Below are 20,228 nucleotides of genomic sequence, written 5' to 3' on the forward strand. Positions count from 1 at the left end.
GGATGATGAAATTAATTTCATGCAGTTATTCTGAGGACTAGATGAAATAACCCAAGTGGAAGTATTTTGCAAAGGACAAAGTTTTATAAAAATATAAGATTATCTCAACATTATATTTTAAAATAGGGTTGCTATGAACATTTGCAAAATAATTAAGCCAAGAAATATATATACAGTTTACACAGCATTCTTAATATCTATGCTAAGTCATAATGACTTAAGAAGATATTAGTATAATATGAAATTATATTGCAGTGCTGTCAGAAAAAAAAGCTACTGCAGCTACATAAAAGCCTTTTAGTATTTCCTTACACTATCTCATTTGTACACTTCAATGTATTTTTAATTTTTATTTTACGAGAGTTAAACATTAGAGAAAATCAAGCAACACTGTCAACATCTGTAAACTGTAAATAAGAAGAAGTCTTCTGAGTATGAAAATTAAAAAGACTACACAAGACTACAGTTTTTATGAAAACAACATTTTAAAAAAATGGATTTTGCCTAACCTTCTTTAAGAACTATTTTTAAAAATCCATTTTAAAAACAAAATATATTTACTACTTCAACTAACCTAAATCTCAATTGGCACTGCCTATTTAAATGTGACTATGTAATCTTGTTCTCTGGTGTTCCCAACAACTGTTTCAGTAAAATCTCTTTTATCCATTAGTCCAAAGCCAAAAGAAACTACTAAAAAAGTAGTTATACACACTAGTTTAGGAGAAAGTCAAGTGACAAACTATATGTTGAGACTTTATTCTAAAAGCAAAGTTTAGTAGAGATTCAGTCATATTTCTAAAACTTTCTATATAAACATGTAGTATAATAGTAATCCTAAAGCAATGAAAGATACTTAAGGTATTAAAAATTGAATTATAACTATAAAAATATACAGGCTCATTAACCCAGGTATATGACTTCAATAATTCTGCCTAAGTAAATCCCTAATCAAAGGCTTATAGACTTTATTACTAAATTGTTCCAATATACTTATGTTAAAGAAAAATAGAGATAAAATTAGGGGATGAATAGGACCTATTAGCCAATCATTTAAATTATAAGAGGATTTTATTGATAAATACAAGTGTCATTTTATATTATCTGCAGTGGAAATGTAAGCAGAAAGTAAAACTATATTTCAGAATACTCTCATTTTTGTAAAAAATTTACAAATTCCATCAGAGGTATATACGTATGTGCATATGTGATAGAGTGTCAATAGTGCAACCATCAACAAAATGAAAAGGTAGCCTATAAAATGGGAGCAAACCACATATTTGATAAGGGGTTAATATCCAAACTATACAAAGAACTCATATAATTCACTAGCAAAAAACCAAAACAATCCAATTAAAAAAATGGGCAAAGAAAAAAAAAAAGGGCAACGGACCTGAATAGACATTTTTCTAAAGAAAACATACTAATGGCCAATGGCTACATGAAAAGGTGCTCAACATCACTAAAAATGAGGGAAATACAAATCAAAACCACAATGAGATATCATCTCACATCTTTTAGGATGGCTATTATAAAAAAGATAAGAGATAACAAATGTTGGCAAGGATGTAGAGAAAAGAAACCCTTGTACATTGTTGGTGGGAATGTAAACTGATACAGCCATCACGGAAAACAGTGTGGAGGTTTCTCAGGAAATTAAAAATGGAACTACCATATGATCCAGCAATCCCACTCCCGGGTATATACCCAAAGGAAACGAAATCATTATCTTGAGGAGACAGCTCTATTCCCAAGTTCATTGCAGTATTATTCACACTAGCCAAGGTATGGAAACAATCTTAAGTGTCCCAAAACGGATGAATGGATAAAGAAAATGTGGTGTTTTTATATATATAAAATGGAATTTTATTCAGCCTTAAAAGAGAAGGAAATCATGTCATTTACAAAAACATGGATGAAGCTGGAGGGCATTAAGCTAGGTGAAATAAGCCAGACAGAGAAAGACAAATACGGCATGATATATAAAAAAAAAAAAGTCAAATTCAGAAACTGAAGAGGAAAGTGGCTGCCAGGGGCTGGGAGAAACAGAGGTCGGTAAAAAGGTACAAATTTCCATTATAAGATATATAAGGTCTTCAAATCCAATGTGATATAGTTGATAACAATCTATTATATAAATGAAACCTGCTAAGACAGCAGAACTTAAATGTTCTCACCCCCACCCCCAAAAGGTAAATAAATATGTGAGCTGATGATGATGGTGTGTTAATTAACTCAATGGGTGGAATCCTTTCATAATGTATACAATATATCAAGTCACCACATTGTACACTTTAAATATCTTAACCCAATCCCTTGGTTAGGAAGTTAGTTTAACAAAAAATTTCATTATGTAACTGTTTTGGAGAAATAAAGTGCTATTGCAATGATAACGTTAAAATGGGACATGCTGTTACTCAGTAACAATATATTTCAGGTGTCAGAAATTTCAACTATATAATGAAAAATGTACAGATTGAAACTACAAACTTACCTAATAATTTGTCCTTCCTCTTCTGGAGTAGCTGGTCTTAACCCCAGAACTATGTGACATACCTAAAGATAAAAGTGGTAAATTAAACTTCTTTGGTGCCAATGACTGGACTATAGACTATTTCACATTCTCTGTATGAGATCCATATTCTAGATGGGAATCTAAATCAGCAATAGCTTTCAATTGATGAATTATCAATGATCCACTTAAGCAAATCTGAACTTTAAACTTAAATTTTCTGTTCTGTTGTTTCTTTTTAAACAAACCATTGCAATGGAAGGCAATTTCCAAATCTCTGCGTGATAAAAAAGAGACAGAGAGAGAGAGAGAGAGAGACAGAGACAGAGACAGAGAAAGGAAGAAAGGAAGAAAAGGAGAAAGAAAGGAAGAAATTACTTTTCAGAATATTTCATTAACACTATATATCTTAATTATCTCACATAGAGAATATTACTTCCTTTCCTGAAATCTGAAGAGTATACCATGGCACCTGGGCAGAGAGGTGAAGGGGAGATGAAAAGGACACAGAAAATGAAGGATAATGGTGGCATTTCAATTTGAACAACTCTAAGAAAAACATTATTGCCACTAGTGCTAAATATGCTTTTTTTTTTTTGTGGTACGCGGGCCTCTCACTGTTGTGGCCTCTCCCATTGCGGAGCACAGGCTCTGGACGCGCAGGCTCAGCAGCCATGGCTCATGGGCCCAGCCGTTCCGCGGAATGTGGGATCTTCCCAGACCAGGGCACGAACCCGTGTCCCCTGCAACGGCAGGCGGACTCTCGACCACTGCGCCACCAGGGAAGCCCTAAATATGCTTTTTAAGGCTCATTTTCTCCTCAACTTATTTGCCTTCTCTAAATATCATCACAAAAGATATGATTTTTCCCCCAACATTTAACATGAAAATTTTCAAAAATACAGAAAAGTTGAAAGAATTTTACACTGAACACCTCATTCCCATCACCTAAGTCTAACATTAACATTTTTATTATACTTAATCTATTCATCCCTCAATTCATCATCTTAATTTTTACATGCATTTCAAAGTAAATTATAGCTATTAGTACAGCTCCCTGTAAATACATCAGCATGCCTGTTTATAGTTTTGTTTACATTTTGAGGTACAATTAACAGTACACAAATTAGGTTTACAAGATTCAGGCATGTATCAGTAGTTCATTCTTTTTTATTGCTGAGTAACAGTCCACTGTTTGACAATACCATTTTATCCATTCTCCTACTGATGCATACTTGGGCTTTGGGTTTTGTTTTTTTTAAAAATTTATTTTTGGCTGCGTTGTGTCTTCGTTGCTGCGCGCGGGCTTTCTCTAGTTGTGGTGAGCGTGGGCTACTCTTGGTTTCGGTGCTCAGGCTTCTCATTGTGGTGGCTTCTCTTGTTGCAGAGCACGGGCTCTAGGGCGTGCAGGTTTCAGTAGTTGTGGCACATGGGCTCAGTAGTTGTCGCTCATGGGCTCTAGAGCACAGGCTCAGTAGTTGTGGTGCACGGGCTTAGTGGCTCCGCGGCATGTGGGATCTTCCTGGACGAGGACTCAAACCCGTGTCTCCTGCATTGGCAGGTGGATTCTTAACCACTGCGCCACGAGGGAAGCACAGGTATCTGGGTTTTTGTAAGCAAACTTAATGAAAAGGAAATATAATATACATGCTTAAAAGTGAACAATATTTTAAAAAGATTTTTTAATTGAAGTATAGCTGATTTACAATATTGTGTTAGTTTCACATGTACAGCAAAGTGTTAAAAGTGAACAAATCTTAAGTGTACAGTTTATTGACTTTTCACAAAGTAAACACACCTATGTAACCTTCATCCAGTCAAGAAACAGAACATTGCTACCTCTCCCAAAGTTCCACTTTGAGTTCTTTCCCAGACACCACTGTACCCCTTTAATGTGTTCACTCTACTAAATTCTACCACCATGGATTGGTTTTGTCTGCTTTTGAATTTTCTGGTCCAGTATTTTCCACTCAAAATTATGTAAGATTCATCCATGCGGTTGTGTGTAGCACCAGTATATTTATTTTTATTGTTTTAAAGTAAACCATATGTATGCATGTGCCACCATTTCTGTTTATGTATTTATTGTTGATAGGTACTCGGGTCATTTTCTGTTTGGGGCTGTAACAAAAAATGCTTATAAGAACTTATTCTATGTTTCTTGGTGCTCAGATATACAAGTTTCTGTAGGGTACATACATGGGGTAGATTTGCTGAGTCATAGAGTATACATAAAAACAGCCAAACAATTTCCAAAATACTTGTAAGAATTTATATTCCTACTGGCAATGTGTAAGAGTTCCAGTTTCTTGCTATCCTCAACAATGCTTCATATCACCTCAAAGCTAACCATTCTAATGGATGTCTAATGGTACTCCAAGAGTGATTTTAAAATGTATTTCCATTATGACTAAAGAAGTTAGCCCCCTTTCATAATTATTAGCTATTTGGATATTCTCGTTTGTGAAGCACCTGTTCAAGTTTTTTGTACACTTTGATATTGAGCTTCTGCCTTTTTTTCATTGATTTTTGCTCTTTGTATGCCCTATATACAAGTCTTTTGTTGGATACAGATAAAGCAAATATATTCTTATCTTTTCATTTTTTTTTTTTGGCCACACCACGTGGCATGGGGAATCCTAGTTCCCCAACCAGAGATCGAACCCGTGTCCCCTGCATTGGAAGCGTGGCATCGTAACCACTGGACCGTCAGGGAAGTCCCTCTTTTCATTTTCTTAATGGTATCTCTTGATAAAAAGAATTCTTAATTTTACTGAAGTCCAACTTAAAACTTTTCTTTATGCTTAGTGCTCTCTGGAAGTATTTTGGCTGCATTGGGTCTTCATTGCTGCATGCGTCCTGTTTAAGAACTCTTTGCCACCTCAAAGTCATTAAAATATCTCCTATATTATTTTCTAGACATTTTATTGTTTACCGTTCAAATTTATTAGATTTATAATCTACCTAAATTACTTTTCATGTATTATAATGGGGTGGGAATAATGAGGCATGTTTTCACCATATGAATACTAATTAATTCAGTACCACTTACTGAAAAGACCACCCCTTTGCATCTGCAATGCAATGTCTTCTTTGTTATAAATCAAGTGATCACACCTATGTAGGTCTCTTTAAGAACTCTCAATACTGTTCCACTGGTTTGTCTAACTTTATGCAGATATCACATTGTCTTAATACTGTTATTTTTTTTTTTTTTTGCGGTACGCGGGCCTCTCACTGTTGTGGCCTCTCCCGTTGCGGAGCACAGGCTCTGGACGCGCAGGTTCAGCGGCCATGGCTCACGGGCCCAGCCGCGCCGCGGTATGTAGGATCCTCCCGGACCGGGGCACGAACCCGTGTCCCCTGCATCGGCAGGTGGACTCTCAACCACTGCGCCACCAGGGAAGCAAGCCCAATACTGTTATTTTATAACAAGTTCTAATATCTGGTAATACAAGTCCACTGTTCTTTAATATCACCTTTGCTATTTTTATTTTTGGCCCTTCATACTTCTCTGTGTATTTAGAATCAGCTTGTCAAGTTCTGCAAAAACACAATGACAACAATGAACTTTTTGGGATTCTGATTGTGAGTGCACAAATCTTTAAATCAACTGAAGGGGAATTGCCATCATTAAAGTATTGAGCCTTCCAATCCATAAATACGGATTACCTCCCTCTGTATCGGTTTTTTTTTATTACTGCTGTAACAAATTATCACAAAATTTGCAGCTTAAAACAGCACAAATTCATTATCTTACTGTTATGTAGGTCAAAAGTAAGGCATGGATCTCACTAGGCTAAAAATTAAGACGGCAACAGGGCTGTCTGTATTCCTTTCCGGAGGTCAAAGGAAGAATATGCTTCCTTGCCTTTTCCAGCTTCTAGAGTTCACCCACATTCCTTTGCTCGCGGCCCCTTCCTCTTTCTTCAAAGCTAGCCACTTGCACCTCTCTCACTCTTCTTCCAACGTCATTTCTTTCTCTCTGACCACAGTTGAGAAAGATTTTCCACTTTTAAGGACTCATGTGATTAGACTGGACCCATCTGAATAATACAGGCCAATCTCCCCATCTCAGAGTCCTTAAACTCATACATCTGCAAAATCCCCTTTGCCATGTAAAATAACATATTCACAGGTTCCAAGGATTAGGGCATGGATATTGGTGGGGGTGGGGGTAGGCTGAGTTATTCTGCTTACCACATTATTTAACATTTGATACTTTCTGACAAATGTATAAGATAGAAGATCCTGCTCATGTTTAGCATGCTTCCTCTGCAAAATATTGGGCACTGAGTTTATTAAAAAGGATTGAAAATAAAGTATTACCACAGGAATGGTTTACTAATTCTACTGATACTTATGTTACACTTAAATACTCAGGCAAGAGTGGGATCTTGGCAAATAAAATAAGAGCATAATTCAAGCTTTTATCACTGAACTTACCAGCTAACTCTATTTTAAGACACAGATAGAAAATAAAACTAATTAGCATAACAGTCTGCTTACTCATATATTAAGTGAACATAAAGTTTACTTAAGTGGTCAAAATGTTTGTATAACTAATTATGACTTAAAGTAGTTGAGAATATTATTTTAAATGAGATAAAAAAATAGCTGATCAATTTTCGTATTACCAAGCAAGTCATTTCTGTTTATAGTAGTGATTTATATTATTTTTGTACATTTTTTATTTTACAAAGCTATCAACTTAAATCCCTGCTGAAAACTGATAGTGGAGCAGCTGAGTGATTTATATGGATATTATAGGCTTATCAGATTGCATATGCTTTAAATATACATTAATTATTCATTAGCTATAAGGAAGAGTTCAATTTCCATGTATTCTAACATCGTTGTCACAGACAAGTTACTCTTTATTTGCAATGGAAGATCATGATACAAAGATACTAAACCTTTCTGACTTTCACAGGGATGCTTTTACAAGGAAAGGAAAATATAATAAGGAGAATCTAAAATATCACTATTAAATCAACAAATATTTATAAAGAACCATGAAAAATGGGAAACCATAAGTTATTTTTTTTAATTGGAGCAAGAGAAGTATTTTAACTGGGAAAACAGTTAAAATATGGCTGCTCACTCCTAGCAGCTATTCTTTCCTCCTTCTCCTTCAATCTTTTTTGGATCTTCTAAAGAATTAGAAAAAAAAACAGAACTGAGAAACAGTCTTGCATCTAAGATAATCTCCTAACTGGGAAGATTGTATATTTTGTGAAAAATTTACAGCTGCCTACTTATGATCCATCTCTCTGTTCACACAGCCTTACTTGTTAGGAGGGGCCTTTAAACAAGACAACAATGAAGAAAAATAGCAAATTATTCTCTATGTGTCTACATTCTCCTCTGTCATTACTTGTAAGATAAACATAATCAGCTCTATTCTACCCTCCTATCGTCTCATGACTTTGAGAAACTTCAGTAGGCACTCATGCTCTCTCACCATCCTTCAGGTCGTGTATGGGATAATGTAGTTCTTTTTATAATATATGGTTTTGTAGCCTAGTTGTAATAACTATTACATATGGAAAAGATGCAGAACTACTGGTACCACTGTCCTCTGTACCTGTCATTTACCTTAAACATACCTGGAAAAGTAGATTCAAAAATTCATTGGCAAGAACATTTTTCACACTCCAGATTTGATAGTCTTCTAGAGTAAGATGGCCCATCTGAAAGAGAAACAGTATTTTAAAAGATCTCATTTTTTATACTATTTGAATAAAATCTGGTTTATTAAACTTCTAATTGTCATATGTCTGAAAGAAAACCAATAATTTAAGGTAGATGCTATGTGTTCATCTGAGAAGTAGGCCAGCTAGGATAAGTTTAAAAGTAACCAAATTTTGTTGAAATAGTCAATGGCAATGAGGACAATTTATCCCCAACAATCTTCTTCCTCCAATAAGACCTGGGAAATAACTCACAGTATCTTCTGGTTCAAAGGTCACTTACGGAACCCACAAAAGGCCCTGAGTAGGGAAAATGAAGCATTTACTAATTTTGAAAGCATTTTTGCAGACTCTTTGGATTATGCCCTTTGATCCTAACAATTTTCTAAGACCTTCTTAGAAATATCTGGTAATTTTATCAGAATTCTTAGAGATTTAAAAGAATTTAATAAATACAAAAAATGAGTATCTACATTACATTTCCCCAAAATACAATTTAACATTACTCTTATAAGTTGAGTAAAGCAATATTTTCTTGGTGTCAAAGTGTACCAAAAATTACATTTTCATACAGAAGGCAAAATATATATAAGCTATTGATTACATGCTTATTCTGGCTGCCATTAAAGAACTCAGATCTTTACCAATATTACTTTTTAAATTTTGTAAAAGAACATATGTACCACCCAGACTGAGATAAAAGGTCATTTCCATCATCCCAAATATCCTTATGGTCCTCCCCAGTTAAATCACTCATCCTCGAAATCACTGTTGTAACACCTGTTACCATTTTTAAGTTTTGCCTCTGTTCTCGAACTTCATATAAATGGAATCATACAATATGTGTTCTTTTTTTCTGTGCATTCTTTCACTCAGTATAAGGCTAGCCCTACCATAACTTATTAAAATGGGAGAAATAAAGATTATAAATGATGGCAACGGCTGTGTCTACTTAATTTTTATAAAATGCCTAGCTTATAAAATATAATAAATGTTTTTATGTATATAACACTTAATGGAGTTGTTTAAAGATGGAATGGGCTATCTTTAGAGACAACTTGGAGGTGTTGTAACAACAGATCCAAATAAGCACTTGGTGGGGATGAGGTAGAAGAGATTTAAATATATATATAAACTATATAAACCAATTCAGAGTACAAGGTATTTTTAGAAAAGGATTAGTCCCAGCGAGACTCACCTTTGTGGTGTCATGTGCATTCAATATGCCTTCTACAATGTCAGATAGATCCATGTGTAATTCCTTTAAAAACAGAAACCCAAAGAAGTAATTAGAAAAGAGTAGATACCATCTTTATTAGTCAGTGACTAAGGTATACGACATTTTGGTCAAGTTTTTTTTTTTTTTTTTTTTTTTTTTTTTGCGGTACCCGGGCCTCTCACTGTTGTGGCCTCTCCCGTTGCGGAGCACAGGCTCCGGACGCGCAGGCTCAGCGGCCATGGCTCAGAGGCCCAGCCACTCCACGGCATGTGGGATCTTCCCGAACGAGGGCACGAACCCGTGTGCCCTGCATCGGCAGGCGGATTCCCAACCACTGCGCCACCAGGGAAGCCCAGGTCAAGTATTTTTTTAAATTACCATTAATAGATTGTTACACTTGCTTTAAAAAATTAAGCCAATTTCCCTCTGGTTTCATTTTTACTTTACACAATACATTCAGTTTATGAAATTTTCTAAGGCAAATTCTTTTTCCAATTTTGTACCTTCAGCTATGGATATTTTGAGTAGCATAATATAGCAACTAGAGGTAATAACAAATCCCTTTCTCTTGATCTCTTTTTAAAATTTTTCACTCCATTTTCCTGTTGGAAATTTACATGCAACAAGATGTATACAACCAGAATTTACCGGGATGTCATCGGTGCGGTTGTCCTTCCAGACCTCTAAGAGTGCAACCACCATGTCTCTCAGTTCAACCCTGGAGAGAACTCCATCACGGTCAACATCAAACACCTTGAAGCAAACTAAACAAAAGAAACTCTTATGAAGTATTCTGAAGTACAATACGTTTTACTGGAAGCTGCCTTAGTAAAATTACTTAGTTTCTTAAGCAAGTATATTCTGGATTAAGTCTGCTTATCTGGAGCAGACTATGTCATTAAAGTCCTCTGAACTTGTAGGACTTCCTGCACATACTTGCTAAGTCTCTCTATCTACATCATTAGCCAGGTTGGAGAACCCTATCCGTCCCCCAAATCTAGAGTTAAATTCCTTGCAAACTGAAAAATAAGAGCCAAATTACTGTACAATACCTCACAGATTTTGAGGAGGTAATTCAAGCCTTTAAATTAATTTGTACTATTTAAAACTGATCACTTCAGAGTTGATTCTCACAATGTTGAAAATGCTCCATCTACATTAAGAATCAACAATAACAAGGTGGTACAGTTGGCCCTCTGTATCCACAGGTTCCACATTTGCAGATTCAAACAACCACAGATCGAAAATATATAAAAATTAAGAAAAAAATTTTCCATAAAGTCCCCAAGAGCAAAACTTGAATTTGCCACACTGGCAACTATTTACATAGCATCTACATTGTATTTACAACTATTTACATTGTATTAGGTATTATAAGTAACCTAGAGATGATTTAAACTACACAAGATGTGCATAGGTTATATGCAAATACTATGCCATTTTATACAAGGACTTGAGCATACATGGATTTTGGTATCCGAGGAGGTCCCAGAACCAATCCCCAGCAGATACTGAGGGATAACTGTATAAAGATTTTTGCCTCTCCAATGTAATTAAGGCACACTCATTTTTTGCCAAAGAACAATTTTAACTCTTCAATTCTTTGTTTATATACAACAGACTAAGAATTAGAAATAGCAGCACTTTGCTAATTAACATCAAATGAATCACTCTAGTTTATTAACTTCCACTAGCAAAAAAGAAATTAAAATTTTTTTAAGGCAATAATAAACCTCAATTGAAAAGCAAAGATTTTGGCCTCTTTATTTAATATTTGAACTTTAATGGGAACAAATAATCTATCGTAAAGCCAGGTTGGAATAATGGTATACCATATCAGGGAAGAAAAAAGGAATATACATTTTTTAGATTACATACTTATCTATTTCATATACTCCCATAATAATTATGCTATTAAATCAATGGAGTGCATCACAGCACATTACTGAAGAATATCAAATAACAAGTAGCATACCCCACATAGGCAACATTTGTGAAGCTGTATTTTAGAAAGACACAGAGATAATGACACTTGTAAATATATTAGAATTAGGTTCCAATTAAATGTTGGAACCTAAACTGTTGCATTTTCTCAAATATAGTTAAGATTTATTAATTCAATATGCTTATAAATTACACTATAACATTTTAGTTAGGCTTAAAAGACCATTTTAGTATTTAATAAAACTGTGTTTTGATCATAAATTTCACTTTGCTAATAAAATACTAATGTATTCAAGTGACAGAAAATAAGTTATACTTCAAGTCATGCAAGACACAAAATTCTCTATAGACTACCAGAAAATATTTTCTAAATGCTTAACATTTTCAAATACATCATGACTGATGTAGTTCATTTATCATGAGCTGCACATTCATCTGGAAAAATCAACCCCGTTACTAATGACAAATCCCAAATCACTCCACAGAAAATAGGTGACTGAATCCTTACAGCGACCTCAGTAAAAGCTCAACATGAGACTGCTATTTGCCAGAGTAATGAAAATTCAAGCCTCAATCCACAGATGATTTTTATATGAATGAATGCTGATTTTTTTCGCTGTATAGTTTGCAAATTTTGTGATAGTGTTTAACACACTTACATTTTTGTCTTTCAGCCAGGGGTCCTCTGCAACAGGCTGATAACCCACAGGATATCTCCTTAAAATCTATGTGATTGTCACGATTTTCATCAAAAGCATTAAACAAACCTGTAAAATAGGAAGACAATGTAAATCACAACAAACAAACTTCCTAATGGTAATAAGGACATGTTTATGAAAGGAGGCATGACTCCCATAAACTGACTGAATTAAAAAAAAAAAAAGTTTATCAGTAGTTCCCATTGTCCTAGGAAGTATTTCCCTTTTTCCTGGTATAATTATAAAACTTAATTTTCTAGCAGAAAATACATTACTATCATTTAGTATTTGGTTTTGTTTGCCTGCCTGTCTCTATTTTATATCAATTCCTATAGCTCAAAATGACTTTAGCTGTAAAAAATAAAAATCAGTTTAAAAAATCAAGAACTGAAAAAAAATGTCAGAGACCACAATTATCCTTATTTGGAAAGACTAAGAAGAAAAAGGAAAAAAGAAGAAAAGTTGAACTGCATATCAAAGATATACTGTGTTGTTATTAATAAGCTCCATTAAGCTCTTTCATGAAGCAAAGAAAAATAACACACTATATTACCAAAGAAAGAAATTCTGTACTGCAGTCTTCTTTGTATTACTTAATATTTATAAATATTTTAAAATTCAGAAATAAAAGGGAATTTATAATATAATCCTGTGGTTTTCAAACCTTTTGTAAAAAATAGAAATGGAATAATTTTGTTTTCAAATAAAATGACTTATCACTCTCCAATTCTAGAAAGGTAAAAACACAACTGCACCTTTGAAGTAGGTACAAGCCCTATCTGTTCTGGCTCCCCAAACAGGTATTTCTGAAATACACTGGGAATGTGAAGAATACAGATTGTCTGTAAGACTCTACTTCTGTGCCCTCAGTTTAAAGAGTAGAAAATCAAAGCTAGAAGTAGTTACATGACTTGCCAAAAGTTAGAAAAGTTTAAAAAGGTCTGAACCAGAAGCAGAACCCAAGTATTCAGATTCCAAATATGGTTTTTGTGATATCACCAACAACTACCCTTTGCATTACTAACTTTTTTTTTTTTTAACTTATAGCAATGAAAAGTTTAGGGCTAAGTGGGGAGCATAGAGATGGTCCAGTCCAGTGGTTTCTTAATCTTTTTGGGGCAGGGGAGGGAGGGAGGGATAGAACAGTGGAACCTTCTTCCTTTTTTTTTGGTGCCACGCCACACGGCTTGCAGGATCTTAGTTCCCCAACCAGAGACTGAACCCGGGCCCTCAGCAGTGAAAGTGCAGAGTCCTAACCACTGGACCGCCAGGTAATTCCCCAGTGGAACTTTCTTATGTAAAATAAAAACAGTGGAGGCTCTTGCGGTGAGGGAACAGGTGGGGCTATGTGTGGAAACCTAGAGCTTTGCCTGCTCAGTGGCCACCTCCCTAATCCCTGCACCAGATGCTGAGGCACCTCACTGGAGTACTGTTTTGTAACCACTGTCTCGGTCAAAATGTTTTATATATATGAGAATGTACAGGTGAGAGAGCAAAACTGACTTATGCAAGGCTACATAGGTAGAATAGGAAGCTCAAGACTATAATTCCCAATTTAGTTTTTTTTCCCACTAAACTACACTATTTGCAAGAAACTTGCAAACTTGTAACATTATAGCCTTTTAGAGTTAAGATGTATTGGTTAGAAATAAAAGATGGTCTTATGTGTGTTTAGCAAGGAACACTGTAGAAATAGAATGTTCCTACCTTCACTTAGAGATGGACGAATTGGTGGTGAAACCAATGGGCCAAACGTCTCTAAATCAAATCGTCCAGTTCGGGATTGAGCCTTCAGCAACCAATAGCGTTTCTCCAGATCAATGATGTCTGATTCCTCCACTGAGAGTCAAATGAAACAAGATTATAAAACCTCAGGCTTCTCTTCTGGGCAGTTAGTTTATCCTGATAATGTAACTTCTAAGGATATATTTTAATTTCCCAGTTAAATTGCTAAAAATTACCTAAAACAAAACTCTGAAAGACAAATACATTATATTTAAAATGGAATGAAAATTAAATTCAAATTAACATATAAGAAGCTTTAAAATGGAAAAAATTTTTTTTTGCAGTTCCCCATTTAAATCCAATATGTAAAACAGGAAACAACTGAGACCTTTATGGCTTCCCACACCTTTTTTTTTTTTTTTTTTTTTTTTTTTTTTTGCGGTACGCGGGCCCCTCACTGCTGTGGCCTTTCCCGTTGCAGGGCACAGGCTCCAGACGCACAGGCTCAGCGGCCATGGCTCACGGGCCCAGCCGCTCCGCGGCATGTGGGATCTTCCCAGACCGGGGCACGAACCCGTGTCCCCTGCATCGGCAGGCGGACTCTCAACCACTGCGCCACCAGGGAAGCCCCCCACACCATTTTTATCTGTACTCATTTTTGGTAATTTTCAATCTGTATCTTGGATTTAGTGATTCTATATACATATTCTCTCCTGGCTACACTATAAACATCCTAATAGCAGGATACCATGTCTGATCCATCCTGTCGATATGGTAACTACACACATTCAATACTTATTAAATAAATGAAAATGAACATGACAAAAGATGTTATAAGTAATAAAGTCAATACATAAGACAGGGTAGAACAGGATTTATAATGTGATAGGTAATAGGGGCATCATGAAAACATGAACATCTTTTTCTCCTCATTCATCAGAAGATGTATTTTAAAAAAAAAATCACAGGTAAACTCCAACTATGGTTACATTCTATATGTGCATTGTTGTTGCTGTTGTTTTTTTTCCCTCCAAGGAACTAAAGTAAGATTTGGAAAACAAACAAGGTGAGTCTTTCCATTACCCTGGCTTTCTGCCTGCAGCCTCTTCCCAGACCTTGGCAAGGTATGAGGAACCTAAGCAGTGAAATTTCACTGAGTTAAGAATAGAACTTGTAGTTCAGGTAGGTTGAGGTAGCTCAAGTTTACAGGGCAGAATACTGGAGAGGAAAGAGTTATGTAGAGAAAGAGCTCCAGAAATATGAACAGGAGTCTTACTGAGTTTTAGCAGAGTACTAAGCTATGTATGCATAGAGTGAAATTCATTGAGGCTGGGCTAGGAAATGCCTAAGTTCTGACCAGCCAGAGCAGAGATACCTTGTTGAACACTGGGAGCATTCACAGACTCAGAGGGTCACTTAATCAGTAGGGGAAAAACTAACTCTTAGAGTAAAGGCTACTCCAGACTTGCCCCCAAAAAACTTTAAAAAAAATTCTGGAAAATATCAACCTGATCCACAAATAACTGCCTATCAAAACAAAACAAACTTCCTAATTTAAAGGATGACAACAGAATCCATTAGCCATATAACATTCATAATGTCTAGCATCCAAATATATATATGTACATAAAACAGCAGGAAAAAGCGATCCAAAACCAGGATAAAAACCAGTCAATAGAAAATAGAAATAACATAGAAATAACAGAGATGATGGAATTAGTAGACAAGGCTTTAAAACAACCATTATAAATATCTACAGAATTTAAGGAAAACCATGACTATATTGAAAAGAGAAACGGAAACTATTAAAAAAAAAAAGTACCAAATGAAACTACTAGAGATGAAGAGTACAATACAATCATCCCTTGGTATCCATAGGAGATTGGTTCCAGGACCCCCGTGGATACCAAAATCCAAGGATGCTCAAGGCCCTCATATAAAATGGTATAGTATTCGCATATAACCAACGCACATCCTCCTGTATACTTTAAATCATCTCTAGATTACTTATAATACCTAATAAAATGTAAATGCTATATAAACAGTTGCTGGTGCGTGGCAAATTCAAGTTTTATTTTTTGGAACTTTCTGGAAAAAACTTTTTTTCAAATATTTTCAATCCCCAATTGGTTGAATCTGTGGATGCTAAATCTGTGGATATGGAGGGTCAACTGTACTTGAAATTTTAAAAATTCATGGGAGATTAACTGCAGATTAAAAAATACAGAGAAAAGGTCAGTGAACCTGAAGACTGAGCAATAGAAACTATCCAAATGGAAGCATAAGGAGAAAAAAAAGTCTGAAAAAATTAGTAGACTCTTAGTGACCTGTAAGACAATACCAAAAGTATAGCATACATGTTACTGGGGTCCCAGAAAAGAGTGGGCAGAAAATATTTAAAACAAATAACAGCTGAAAAAATTTCAAATTTGATTAAAACCATAATCCCATAGATCCAGAAGTTCAGTGAAACTTGTGCAAGAAAAATTCAAGGAAAACCAAACCAAGGCAAGACACGATCCAACTGCTGATAAAGTAAAAATCTTAAAAGCATTATGAGAGGGGAGAAAAAATACATTACAAACACAGGAACTAAGATAAGCAATGATTTCTCTTCGGAAACAAGGGAGCCAGAAGATTAATGGGGTAAAAAAGGGTTTGAAAGGAGAAAAAAAAAAACCTGTTAATCTCAAATTCTATATCCTATGAAAATATCCTTCGAAAACAAAGGCAAAATAAAGTATTTTTTGGACAAACAAAAGCTGAGAGAATTCATCAATAGCAGAACGGTACCAAAAGGAATGTTAAAGGATGTTCTTCAGACTAAATTAAATGATACCAGATGGAAATCAGTATCTACACAGAGCAATGATGAAAACAGGAAACACCCAGTCCATAATGTCCATCTGATATCATTAATCATGACAGATTTTGGATAGAAGTTTAGTTGCAGCTTTGGTTAGACTAAGTTTACCTCTAGTTCAAATGTTCTGAAGGTGAGCTCAGATTTCTATTCAGGAGAGCTCAGAAACTGCTAGTTTTTGAACCTGGAGATCTATAAACTCCAGCCTGAAGGCTGCATACATGTTTGTATAAATAATGTTTTATCAGAACACAACAATGCCATGTACTTACATTTAGTTTATGGTTGCTAATGTGTTACAGTGGCAGAGTTGAGTAATTGTAACAAAGAGCCATATGGCCTACAAGTCTGAAATATTAACTATTTGCCTTTTAAAGAAAATGTTTGTCAATCCCTGTGTTGAAACTGCATAACCACAGGACTTCAAGACTGCAACTCCATAAAATGACAGCAGCTCAGGACCACAGAGCCTTGAGACTGCAACCTTCAAGATTTTGAGACTTCAAAATTATGAGCTCATGAAACTGCCTAACCCCAGTCTCAGCAAAATTTCCACAGGACAGAATTACAGGGCAGAGATGATTATCTTTGCACTTGCGGTTCCTTCAGATTTAAATCTGAAACGGGTTTTTCAAAGTTTGGCTGGCTTCTCCTTATCCCAGCAAAGACTGTCCTCAGGCAGGCTCACTCTTCTGGCAGCCTTAGCCCCAATCTCAGCCTCTGGCCTCAGAAATGAAAGCACCTTTATATCCTTTGATTACCTAGGAAGCACTTGTCCCTCTGGAATTCAGTTTTGTTTTTTTTTTTAAGATTTCTTTGTATTGATATGTCTTCAGTGGCTTTAAAGATTATGATTGTTTGGTTTATGTAGTGATTTCATGTTATTAAAATGGGAATGAAGATCCTTCATGTCTTTCTACTTCCCAACCTAAAGTAGAACCCTTCCCCTGTTATTTAACATGATTCTGAAAATTCTCACCAATGCAATAAGATACGAATATGAAGTATAATGTTAGAAAATAAGCAAGGTTATTATTTGCATATAAGTAGAATGCATTCCAAAAAAACTCAAAGAGAAAACATTTAAAAATTATAATTGAGTTTAAAAACCTGTAGGGATATAAAATAAATATAGAAAAATCAATGCTTTTCCTATATCTCATTAATACATGTAAGAAAATATAAAAGAGAAAAAGCATAACAATAATAGCAATTTCCCCACAAGAAACAAATATCCAAAAATAAAAGTCAGTAAGAAAATGGGGGTCAGATTATATAGGCCACTGTAAGGACTTTGATTTTAAGTGAAATTGTGAACCACTGGAGGATCTAATGCAGAGGAGTGACATGATCCAATCCACAGGATCACTCTTGACTGCTGAGTTAAGAATAGCCTAGGGCTTCCCTGGTGGCGCAGTGGTTGAGAGTCCGCCTGCCGATGCAGGGGATGCAAGTTCGTGCCCTGGTCTGGGAAGATCCCACATGCTGCAGAGTGTCTGGGCCCGTGAGCCATGGCCTCTGAGCCTGCGCGTCCGGAGCCTGTGCTCCGCAGTGGGAGAGGCCACAACAGTGAGAGGCCTGCGTACCGCAAAAAAAAAAAAAAAAAAAAAAAAAAGAATAGCCTAGTGGGCAGCTAAGAACAGAAGTGAGTTTAAATCATCAATATACGGAATTAAAAAGCATTAAGACTACAATAAATTAACAAGTACAAGACAGACAATTCATAAAAAGCGGGGGGGAAGTTAATTTCACTAAGAATAAAAACATCATTTCAGAAGAAAAATTTAAGCAGAATCATGCTGCTTCAAAACTTTTTTAACACTCTTCTTGCAAGATACCTGCATGGCTATTACAACTCTTTCAGATCTTTACTCGATGTCATATTCTCGGATCTTCTAAACTGCACCCCATCCAATGATGCTCCTTCATCTCTCTTCCCTGCTTTACTTTGTTCTCTAAGACTTATTTGTTTTCTTTGTTGTTTCCTCCAACTAGAACATATGCTCCTTGTAGGCAGGCTTTTTGGTCTATTTTATTCATTGTTATATTCTAAAACTTAGAATAATATCTGGTACATTTTGAGCACTCCAGAAATATTTAATGGACAAGTAGCTTACAAGTTACCTGGCAAGACAAGAACAATGTATTTTAAATTTCCAGTGATTTCAAAGTATTCATTCTTACTCTATTCCTTAGCAGTTTTGGTTTTTCTTCTTTTTTTTTTTTTTCTTAAAGTTTTTTTGGCTGTGCTGCGCAGCTTGAGGGATTTTAGTTCCCCGACCAGGGTTTGAACCCGGGCCACTGTAGTGAAAGTGCCGAGTCTTAACCACTGGACCACCAGGGAATTTCCACAGTTTTCTTTTTTTTTAACAGAAGCATCTACTTCAAATACCCAGATGACTGAATTTATTTAAAAGGAATAATTTAAAATTTTAGCAATAGGGAGAGTAATTACAGGAGTTTGATATATAAATTGAGCATTACTGCCTCATTTTCCTAAATAAGATGTCTGTTTACTCCATTTATTATGTGAAAGGAAGAAAGAAAGAGAAATCTGTTCCTCCAGAGAAACAGTTTTCTCAAATTCTAAATTTTCTTCCCAGTAGTAGATCTTCAGATTAAAAAAATCTGACACTGAAACCAAAGGTGGAAGACAGAAACTATGTTCTCATTTTTATACATCTAGGTACTGAGCATATAATGGGTATTCAATGAGTACTTCTGATCAGTTGGTGTTTAGTTTATACACTAAATTAGAACACAGAAAATTCATATCAACTTCCTCCCAAATATTTTTACCTTTGAAAACTAAGTTCATTAATCTCCTTAAAAAACACAATTTTTTTTGTTGAAGTAGAAATGTGGAAAGACAAGTAAGTAGAACATATTTGGAAGACAAAAATGATCAGATTGGTTATGGCTACAGCTCCCTTTTAAGTTTATGCAATCTGTTCATTTATAGTTACAGACTGTAATTTGTTAATCAAGTATTTGTAAAAGCATGCTAAAGTAAATTATATATATTATCATCACCCAAATATTTTACATGAGTTGGCAGCTGAATTGCTGAGGAGAGGAAAGATAACTAACCTTATTTTCACTTAAAGAAGTTAGAGGTTAACGACTGCAGTAGTTACTCTATTTGCAATTCATAAATAAATATCAAAACTTATACTTTACTAGCTAAATGGGAATGAATTTATCACCCACCTATTGATATAATTTTTTCTGGTTCACAACAGTAGCATACTACAACATTCTAAATAGTTCCTGGCCTGCCCTTTGGGCCATCCTAATCAAGTCCCACCTTACCGGAGGCTCCAGCTACAGAAATTGCTCTTTAATGCCAGAATTGGATTCTTATTTAAAAACAAAAACAAAAACAAAGCCAAGCAAAATATCCAACTATTTTCAAACAGTAACACAGTTCTTTAACATTTCTGAGGAAGCAACCTGTTCTCAAAAGCAATGACCTTCTGCAATCTATTTAAGCCTTACATCATTTACAACCAGATAAGAGGATAATGAAGGAGGGACATGCAGATTTACTAGGCAGTTTATGGCCTAAGAATCA

The 20,228-nt window shown here is 35.3% G+C and overlaps 1 protein-coding gene across 2 annotated transcripts in view; it reads right to left on the bottom strand.

The window, feature by feature from the left end:
* The window catches only part of USP32 (ubiquitin specific peptidase 32), a 198,092-nt gene that overhangs the window by 61,153 nt on the left and 116,711 nt on the right, over positions 1-20,228 (bottom strand). For both annotated transcript variants that reach the window (XM_030881837.2, XM_030881838.3), the window contains exons 6-11: positions 13,774-13,905; positions 12,028-12,135; positions 10,073-10,188; positions 9,404-9,466; positions 8,122-8,205; positions 2,495-2,556 (exon numbers count right to left, since the gene is read on the bottom strand). In XM_030881837.2, coding sequence (XP_030737697.1) covers positions 2,495-2,556; positions 8,122-8,205; positions 9,404-9,466; positions 10,073-10,188; positions 12,028-12,135; positions 13,774-13,905 — 565 coding nt within the window. The remainder of the gene's footprint in view (positions 1-2,494; positions 2,557-8,121; positions 8,206-9,403; positions 9,467-10,072; positions 10,189-12,027; positions 12,136-13,773; positions 13,906-20,228) is intronic.

Source organism: Globicephala melas, chromosome 20, assembly GCF_963455315.2.
Source record: "Globicephala melas chromosome 20, mGloMel1.2, whole genome shotgun sequence".
Lineage (NCBI taxonomy): Eukaryota > Metazoa > Chordata > Mammalia > Artiodactyla > Delphinidae > Globicephala > Globicephala melas.